The 10,559-nt window shown below is 37.5% G+C and overlaps 1 protein-coding gene across 4 annotated transcripts in view; it reads right to left on the bottom strand.

The window, feature by feature from the left end:
* Pitpnb (phosphatidylinositol transfer protein beta) overlaps positions 1 to 10,559 on the bottom strand; it is a 64,049-nt gene that overhangs the window by 41,339 nt on the left and 12,151 nt on the right. For all 4 annotated transcript variants that reach the window (XM_010603705.2, XM_010603706.2, XM_019204489.2 and 1 more), the window contains exons 4-6: positions 2,469 to 2,560; positions 1,811 to 1,818; positions 1,149 to 1,223 (exon numbers count right to left, since the gene is read on the bottom strand). In XM_010603705.2, coding sequence (XP_010602007.1) covers positions 1,149 to 1,223; positions 1,811 to 1,818; positions 2,469 to 2,560 — 175 coding nt within the window. The remainder of the gene's footprint in view (positions 1 to 1,148; positions 1,224 to 1,810; positions 1,819 to 2,468; positions 2,561 to 10,559) is intronic.

Consider the following 10,559-nt stretch of genomic DNA (forward strand, 5'->3'; position numbering starts at 1 on the left):
AAAAAAAAAAAAAAAAAAAAAAAATTGAAAAGTTCTACTAACTGGCATCAAGAATAAAACAGCATAATAAATTTTGTCCCTGTGTTCATTCTTCCATGATGGCCTGCCCTTACACTGTAGGGTGTATTTCTTTTCCTTTTACTTGGCCCAAATTCAATATACAGAGCCTGTTTCTTTTCCTACCTTTAACAAAATTTTGCAATCATTAAAAAAAAAAGCACAGTAAAACAACAGTTAAAATTTACTATAATCATTAACTTAAATTCCTGTTACAGTCTATCCTAAATTTGGAATAATAGATCTCAAACTGGAACTGGCACCAAGAAATAGACCACTGAGCCTCACCCCCAGAAATTCTGATTCAGTAGTTCTGGGATGGTCCCTAAGTACTGAATGCATTTCTAACAAGTAATCTACATATGCTACTATTCCATCAGAGACACTTGAGAACCACCAAGCCAAAGGCATCCAAGTAAGCCAGACTCCTTTCCAATTTCCCCAACAATCCTTAACGATTATACAGTTCTTTGAGTTCTAGATGACATCATTTCTCTGACTTCAACCCCTGTCCCAGCAAACTGGAATGAAGGTGAAAATTAAAGCAATCCACCCTGCTATAGTATGGACAACAGGTCTGGCAAATAGATGAAACAACCTAAAACTAATGGCTAAAACTGGGCTGGAGTTTATCCACATTCCATACTCTCCCTGTTCCAGATAAGAGTTGCTGATTAAAATAGCAATCTCAGCCAGGAGTGGTGGCTCACACCTGTATTCCCAGCACTTGGGAGGCTGAGGCAGGAGGACTGCTGTGAGTTCGAGATCAGCCTGGGCTACACAGTGAGCTCCAGGTCAGTCTCAGCTACATAGTGAGACCCTGTCTCAAAAAACCAAAAAAAAATAAAGCAATCTCACCAAAGTTCCCTCAAGTGCCAAGGCAAGGGAATAGAAAAGGAAAGCACATTTGTGTTTGGCTGTCTTGTTTGCCTCACTTCAATCTGCCACAGCTTAAGGTGGCCAGGTGCTAATCTAATTAACATTACATCACTTTGCTAATATTCCCTAGTCTAATTTGTGCCATGTTTGCTACATATAACAATTACTGTTCGCAGGAGATTCCACACTGAAAGTGTAGAGTTCAAACTTACATTTTCTAATGTTCCCAAGTCTGGTTTGTGCCATGTTTCTATTTTAATGAAGAAGTCATCTTTCATGTATTCATTCTGCAGAAAACACAACAGGAAAAGGAAAGTGAGCTTCCCCAGTTCTGAGGGGCTGGTGTCTGCAGAAGCATTCCCAGCACAAGCATGCAGGTTCTGATACCACAAACAGGACTTTCTTTAAGTGACACAGTCATTAGCCACAGTTTTTAGAGACTTGTCAAGAAAACTAAATGCTGTATGCTTTTAAACAATTTAAATAATCCTACTTGTCATGCAGCATACAGAGCTCTGTACCTGTGAGGTTTGGTCACCAAAGCTGGCATACAAAGTAGTAGTAAAAGCAAAGTAAAATCAATAGGGAGATTTTGAGACAAGGCCAGAAAAAGCCCACAAACCCCAAGAACACATGGAGCGTGGACTGGCAGAAAGGACAGGAGGCATGCAGCAATGCGTAGTTTTTTGTTTTGTACGGGAATCGAACTCAGGTCTTTGCACTTGTGAGGCAGGCAGTGGCACCACTGAGCTAAATAAATCCCCAGCCCAGCAATGGGTAGTTTTAATAAAAAAGCCAAGAATGGTTGAAAATAATTATTGTGTAGAACAAAGTTTAAAGATGAAGAGTGTTTTACAAAAGTAGTCTTACTCACCGTTACAACTGAGGCATAACGGAGACGCAGGCAATAAAACAGGAAAATTTTCAGATTAATTGGAGTTAAAACAATCTGTCCCAATATTTTATGTCACAAAGACTAACCTACCTGAAAACACAGAACATTTAGTAGCTTATGCCTTCAAAATAGTTTCTATAGAAGTAACACTATAGATACTTTACATTAGAATCCAAATAAAATATGGAGATAATCTAACTTTAATAATGCTACAGAGAATAGTACCACAGAAACAAAACACCATTTATAAAGTTAATTTAGCAAATAACAGGAAACTGTTTAGATATCTGTTATATCCCTCCCCTATCATGTGGCAATATAAGTAAAATATTGTTGAAAGTACACCAGAAGGTCCTTTTGAATGCAGATGACCTTTATGCATGATTTCTATATTCATCTGCTCACCCTTGAGCCAGCAGAATCAAAGGGGACTCCAATGCGGCTGTCACCTGGAAACAAACCCATCCTCTTGATAAAGGTCTCAAGAAGAACCTACTCCTCCACCATCACTCAAGCAGTGACTATCCAAGAACCTATCGAAGGCCATGCTTGGTGTACCCCTTAAGCTTAAACGCCTCAGCACCAGAAGTCACTCTCCTTATTCTGAGGGTAAATGGCTGCTGGGGACCAGGCTTACTTGTTCTACAGTAGGGATATGAATTCCAGGCTTTCTCATGAAATACCAAGGAGCCTTCGGGAGCAATCATCCTCACGAATGTAGGAACTTTGCTGTGAAGAGAGATTGGACATATTTCCAACTGAACCAGCAATTTTTTTGTTGAGACAAGTGACAGAATACTATTATGAAAAGTGATCATGTTCTAAGTTTGATAAAGTATTCAAGACTTGCTTTTTTTGTGAGGGGAGGCAGGGTATTACTCTACAATTCAGGCTGGCCTTGAGCTCACTATGTAGCCCAGGCTGGCTTTGAACTCAAGATGATCCTCCTGCCTCAGCCTCCTAAGTACTGGGATTACAGGCATTCACTACCACACCCATTTTATCAAGTTTTATTTCAATCTCGAAGTATTACATGGAAAATTAATGCTAAAAATGTAATTAAGAAAGTTTAATTATATATAAGGCTTTTAAAAATAGAAATAATTCTTTTTTTTTTGGTACCAGGAATCAAACTCAGGACCTCCTGCTAGCCAGGCAGTGCTGTACTGCTGAACTACATGCCTGGCCTAGAAACAATTTTGATCTTATTTCCTAAAGTCGAAACTATGTGTTGACTACAGCTACCTAGCCTGTACGTAAATGCAACATAGTAGTTCTCTTATGTAGGTAAGAGAAGCGAAATAAGCTGGAGAAGAGAGAGTATCTCTGCTGATGTACTCTTTTTTTTTTTTTTTTTTTTTTTTTTTTTGGTACCAGGGACTGAACTCGGGTCCTTGTGCTTGCAAGCCAGGCCACCGAATCGCTGAGCTAAATAAATCCCCGGCCTGATGTACTCTTTTAATATATTTTACAGACTGGACCAAAAGAAGTAGCAATGTAAATGGTGTTGTAGAACATGAGAAAGGAAGCAGATCCCAAGTACAAAATCCTGCAGGTAATATAAGCAAAGACTGTGACCAAAGGAAGGGTCAAATACATGATTAATATCCATTTCCAGTAATCTTGTACAAATTCCTAAAAGGAACACAAATCCAATAGACAAAAAAAAAAAAATCTACCAATATGTCATGAAAACACTACATTAACTAATAAATAGAAAAAATCAGTCTTGCTCATCTTCAAAATGACTGCTTTTACTGAATGGAGCCTACTGTCCACAGAGCAGCTTCACATAAATGCCTCATAACCCAGCATCACCACTTAGAGGCTATGTGACCCTGGGCCTATGACTGAACTTCTGCGTGTGCTAAAAAGAGTTCCTATCACCTATCTCAGTTTCTGGAAGAATTGGATCACATAAAAATCCATAATGTATTTATCACATCGTGCAATAGAGTAAGAGCTCAAAAGATGGTACTAATTTTAAAATATAAACCAACACGAAGTTAGGTATATTCATGTGCTTTCTTTAAACATTCCAGTAATATTATGAAGTATCACTTCATCATTTCCAATACCCAGAATTTAAATGGCTTATTAACTGTTCAAACTACCATATGTCCCCCAACTTAAAGCAATTATCTAGTTTTTCCACATCACAGCTGCTTCTCTGAGAACTTTCAAATAACAACTGCTTCAGCGAGAGAAGGAACAAACTAAGAAAATATGGAGCATAAGTAAAGACTTCTGGCCCTAAACTAAGATTACATAGTTGGCCAGAACTACTCCTATGCTGAAGTTTGGGGACCAAGCAAGACACATGGTGAGGAACCTGCACAGCCAGACAGCTGTGCAGCAGCTGTGAAGAGAAGGGGTGGTGTGGACAATCCTTTCCTTCCAGTTCTCAGATACTTGGCCCATGGTACATAAAAATGGATGAACAGCTTGCAAATTTCAGTATTCTGACAAATTATATCACAGTAAAGGAAAAGTTAATATACTACTACATATGGCAGTGCAAGGGAGATTCCAGGGACATAAAGACGTCAGTGTACATGCACCTTCATATCCTTCAAACATAATAATGAGGAGGCCTAATTCTTTGATTTGTTCTTTTCAAACTGAAGGATGATTCAAACTTCAGAAACACGAAGCCAACATAACCGAAAATAGTATCACCTTAGAAGTCAAAGAACATCCAGCACCAAGGCCTTCTCACATTGCTAAAGAGCTAGAAACTACGTATCTTTAAGTACGAGCGAGGGTGTAATTAAGGTACAACACAACACACACAGGTAATTGAAGACAAGCCACAGATTAGATTCATCTGAGAGAATGACAAACATCTATCAGTAGTTCAGCTGACTAACTCAGAAAAGGTAGACCAAAAGCAACTAGGCAGCTACATGTTAGCTCAGAAACGTATTTTCACTGCCTTAGTGAAACACTTCAATGCTTACAAATGTTCTAAAGTGAAAATGTCCTAAGTTTGTTAAGTCAAAAAAAAAGAGGACAGTTTTAATAGGCCAACAACAGGAAGCATATCTACAGGAAAGCTTTAATATTTTTCAACTTGATTCCACGGCCTACTATATTATTATTATCTGAATACTTTTTCTACCTTGTGAATTCCAATATTTCATTTTTGTTTTGACTTAGAGAATTAAAGTCCAACTCTTTGGGCTTGTTTTGTTTTGTTTTTTTTTTTTTTTTTTTTTTTTTTTTTTTTTTTTTTTTTTTTTTTTTTTTTTTTTTTTTTGTTTTCCAAACAAAGTTTTTTTTACATTTAACATTAGAACATTAACAAATATATTCTCTCTTCAATGAATCTAAGTAAATGAGTAAGCTTGGCAAAAATAAAGGAAAACTTAATTTCAAATTTACCATAAAGGAAAGGAATTTTCATTAATATATTTCTAGTCTTAATATATTCCTACCAAGGCAAATGAGGTGTGCCATTTATATATGACTGAAGGCATTTACATCATTTTTTCAACTCAGTACTGCTCAGGAAGTCACTTTCATACAATGCAGGAAATACTCTTTTGGAAGCTTGGCATGCCTCAGAAAAGGGCCAAATATAAAATAAATGTACAAAAATGGAGCTAGGCCTTCAAAAATTAACACACGAAAAGGACATTCTCTCCTCCCACAAATTACTCACAAAATGGTGTTCTCTCACAATAAACCTACGTTTATAACAGCACTTCCTTCAAGGTAATGAAGGTGTTGAACAGTGAGCCTCATACACACCAACATGCCCAAAAGTGTCCAGGCTTTCTGAGAATATATAACCCTCTTCTACCCAACTCCTATTTCACTTCGGGGTACAATTCTACCGGTGTTTGACTCCACTGTGTTGACAGGAGGTAGTATTAAGATCTCACTTCAATGTAACAATGGTTGTGAACCTGTTGGTTTTGGGGCAAGGCAACTCTACTGTGGCAGTATAGGAAAAATAAGGACTTATACAGCTTTAAAAATAAATAATAAATGACCATAACACATACTAAACTTCTAACCTAGAACATTCCTTTTTTATTTATTATTTATTTATTATTATTTTCTTTTCTTTGGACAGGGTGTCACTATGTAGTTGAGACTGACCTGGAACTCACTATGTAACCAAGCTGGTCTCGAACTTGCAGTAATCCTCCTGCCTCAGCCTCCCAAGTGCTGGGATTACAGGTGTGCACCACCATGCCCGGTGAACATTCCTTTTTAAAATCCTATACCTGAGACAAATAATACCTTAACAAATAACTTTCTCTTGAAATTGTTGTATCTACCTATGAACAATAATAAGTCAAAATGTTGAAAGTTCCATTTTTCTATCCTCCATCCTATGTGACATCAAAATATCACAATATAGAAAAATATAAGGAAAACTTTAAATATAAAAGTAATCTGTCATAAAGCAATCAATCTTTCACTTAGTAATCAAGTGAAATATACCTTAAATACATTGGGCACATTATTCTGTTACTCATGCAAGTATTTACTGGGTGTCCACCGTGATACAGGCTATGGAAATAATGGTGAACAAATAGGACAAATCCTATCCAGTGCTTCCCTTGCAGGGAGAGAAACAGAAAAGGTTAGTACACAACAAAAGGCAAAAATGTTTACCTCTTCTACAGTGCAGTGAAATGAGGAACAGACTACTGAGCAAGTCAGTGGGCAAGGGTAATGAGAAAGGGACTCTGAGGAAATAAAACTAGTGGTCGCCAAAGGCAGTGGAGGCAGAGGGAACAATGTGGCCAGAGGTCCTAAGCTAGCAAAAGGCCTGGCCAACAGGAGAGGCGGCAGCCATGAAAGGAAAAGGCTAGTCGGTAAGGTATGGAGCAGAAAGACACTGAGCCAGGCCTACCTTATATAGACCAGAGGATGAATTTTATTTTTTGAATGATGAGAAGCCACTTAAGGTTTTCTAAAGGGAATGATACAATCTGATATAAGTTCTAAAATTATCCCAAGGGTGTGTGGAAAATTACAATGAATGGATGGTGGCAAAAATTAATTCAAAATGTGTAAGATTTAAATGTGAAAATACTATAGAATTCTTAGAGGAAAGTACAGATATAAATCTTTATGAGCTTGCAGTAAGAAAGTTTCTTAGAAACTATGTTACAGTTTAGATCAAAAATTCCCCCTAAAGCCTCATGTGGAAAGGTGGGGCTTTATGAAGTTGCCTGGATCATGCGGGTGCCATACTCATCACCAGCTAAATCCATCTAGAGCTCAGCAGCTGAGTGTTCTGCTGGGAGGTGATGCCCGGTCAGAAGGGGCAGATCACTGGGGATGTGCCCTGCTTTCTGTTCCCTCACTGCTTCCTAACAGCCAGGATGCGAGCAGCTTTCCTCCAAAAGACCCCTATGCCATCCTGTTTCTGCCTGGAGCCAGCCAACTAAGAATTGAAACTTAAATCTTAAGTAGTGTGTGTCAGGTATTATGTCCCAGAGATAAGAAAGTGACTAGGACATTAGATAGGACACCAAAAGCACACACACACACACAAAAAAAAGAAGTGAAAAGAAAACACTGGCAAGCTGGACTTCATCAAAATTACTTCTAACTTTTCCTTTAAAAGATACTGTCAAGTTGGGCCTGGTGGTGCACACCCATAATCCCAGCACTCGGGAGGCTGAGGCAGGAGGATCTCTGTGAGATCTGGACCAGCCTGGCCTACAGAGTGAGTTTCTGGGCAGTCTCAACTACATAGTGAGTCCCTGCCTCAAAAAAAGAAAGAAAAAAAAAAAAAGATCCTGTCAAGAAAGTGAAAACATAATTCACAGAACAGGTAAAAAATGTGTAAATCATGTATCTGGTAAGGGATTAAAACCCAGAATACATAAAGAATTCTTACAGTACAGTAATAAAGGAAACACAATTAAAAACAGTTAAAAGACTTAGCTCCATGTGGTGGTGCACACCTGTAATACCAACACTCGGGGAGGCTGAGGTAGGAGGATGGCCAGAGTTCCAGGCCAGCCTAAACTATATAGCAAGGCTCTGTCTCCAAAGAAAGAAAAGACTTAAATATTCTCCAAATATACACAGATGACAATAACCATAAAGATGGACAGTATCATCAATGATCAAAATTCAAATCAAAACCAGAATGATGCCATTTTAGGCACATATACATACACACATACAAATGGCTATAACCAAAAGGAAAAATAATTAAGTGTTGGTAAGGACATGGAGAAACTGGAACCTTTGCAGAGAATGCAAATTTTGCAGGGACTTTAAAACAATAAGCATGAAAAGGCTATAAACAAACACAGAGCTATCACATGGCCAGCAATTTCATTTGCTGAATGGCACTTCTCCTCCGCATGTATACACCTGTATCTCAATACAGAGATATAGCCAAGAAAAGTGAAGACTTGAGTTCACTCAGAACCTTACACACAAATGTTCACAGCAGCATTATTCGTAATAGCCAAAAAGTACGAATAATGAAAATATTCAACAGCTGGTACACAAAATGTGGTCTTTCCATATAACAGAACTTTATTCAGCACCAAAAAAGAAGTTATTTATGTACTTCAATGTGGCTAAGTTGAAAATACTAGCTAAGTGAAAAGAGCCAATCACAAAGGGCCATAGAGTAAGACTGGGGTCACGGGCGTGTAGAGGGACTACTACTGACAGGTACAGATTTCAAGTTGTTGGAAATGTTCTGAAATGAGACAGCTGTGACAGGTGAATGACTAAATATATTAAAGTCACTAAACCATATACTTTAAAAAGATAAATTTTAGGGATGTATATCTCAATATTAAAAGATAGCTACATGTAACTATAGAACCAACTGGTAGAATTTAAGAGAGGATAACTTGGATCAATATAGTAGCACTGGAGATGGAAAAAAGAAGAAAGAAATAAGAGAATCATAAGGGAACAAAAATACAAAAATGATTTAAAATCTGGATTGGTGGGAAGAGAGTAAAATAACAGACACAAACTTGTTAACTTCTGGGAGATACAAGACTCTCAAACATGGAAGAATTATAAAAAACAAAGCAAGAAAGTACTTTTCACCCAACTGAAGAGAATATTAATGAAAAATGGGGCATATCATAGAGAAAACAATGTATTTCAGAAAATATTCTGGCATCTTCTGAATAGGATCACTATTCAGAAAACTGAACTGTGTAAAAAAAAAAATTTTTTTTTTTTTTTTTTTGAGACAAGACAAGGTCTCACTGTGTAGTTCAGGCTGCCCTTTAACTTAAGGCAATCTTCCTGCCTCAGCTTCCCATGTGCTGGGATTACAGGCATGCACCACCACATCTGGCCCGAACCGTATAAAATTTAAGAACTACCTACAAAGAAAAAGAAGTTGTGTGTACATGTGATGGCCAAGTTTCAAAAATGAATTATGGTATTTGGCTAATATTTATGAATTTCTTACTTGTATAAAATGTTCACCGAATGTGAAATGTCATATATAACCCATCTTTGCATTTTTAAGTGACTTGAACTTATTTTAAAATACAGTTTAAATTCCTGGCAAATGAATCTTTTTTTTCTTACAAAAATGAACTCTTACTTTGAACCACATGAAATTTTGAAACAATTTTCAATAAAACACCTAGTGTCTCAACATTTAGAAAACAAGGCCACTCTGGCATTGACAAGGCATCACAAATTCCATCATCCCAGACTGACTGAAGATGGTAAAGGAGTAAGGCTCATGAAGACTGAAAAAAGAATAAAGGTGACTTCCCACAAGAAGAGAGAACACAAAAATCTAAAAGTACTGGTCAGTGGGCTCATACAGGGAGGTTTCAGGAGACCTAAAAGCTTTTCTCTGAAATAAACATCTTGCTTCAAAATCCTCTGCCTAGCAGCCAGGTGCGGTGGTAATCTCAGCACTCAGACAGCTGAGGGAGGGAGGATCACCCTGAGTTCAAGACCTCCTTGAACGACATAATGAGACTGTCAAAAAAAAAATCTTACCTAATAAACTTCCTCCTCCCTTATCAGTATTCACTAACTGTACGTTAAGTAAAGAAACAATTTCTGTGGAAAATAGGATATAAAATGACAAATATGTACATATGGGGAAAAATGCCTAATCAGATGTTAAACTGAATAGAAAGGACAAAAAATGAGTTCAGTAAGAAAGGTCAATATGTATTCAAGTAGCCAAAGATTGTATGCACAGCTCAGAACACCAAGCAGATTAAAAAAGGTGTGAACATCAGAAGCAAAACGTTCAGAGGGCTGGACAAAAGCTAGGGCAGGTTACTTTTAGAAGACAGAGAAAAGAGAGTGGCTTGTTTAGAGCCAAAGGTTTTTATTCTGGATGGAGGTATAACAATTAAGGGAATGTAAATAATCTTGAGTTATCTTAAGTTTAACTTTATTTTAGAATACAAAAGACTTTAAAGACAGGAAAAATTTGATATGATAAAACTTGTGGTTCTGGAGAATTTCTCAGGAGCTCACTTCAGGAATAGGAAAATATTCCAACATTCCACAGCGAACAGGAAAAGAGCAAAGTGCTTAAGAGAGCCAGTTCTGCAGTCACAAGGCCTGTCTGGGTTCACGTCCTCTCTACTACCAAAGAGTAGTGAGACAGAGGTCAGCTACTTAAGATTTAAGGAAGGGCTGGGGATTTAGCTCAATCATTCTGTCACCTGCCTTCCAGGAGAAAGATCCCAAGTTCAATCCCTGGTACTGAAAAAAAAAAAAAAAAAAAAAAAAAAAAAAA

Source organism: Fukomys damarensis, unplaced genomic scaffold, assembly GCF_012274545.1.
Source record: "Fukomys damarensis isolate Sample0158 unplaced genomic scaffold, DMR_v1.0_HiC HiC_scaffold_12, whole genome shotgun sequence".
In the NCBI taxonomy this organism is placed as follows: domain Eukaryota; kingdom Metazoa; phylum Chordata; class Mammalia; order Rodentia; family Bathyergidae; genus Fukomys; species Fukomys damarensis.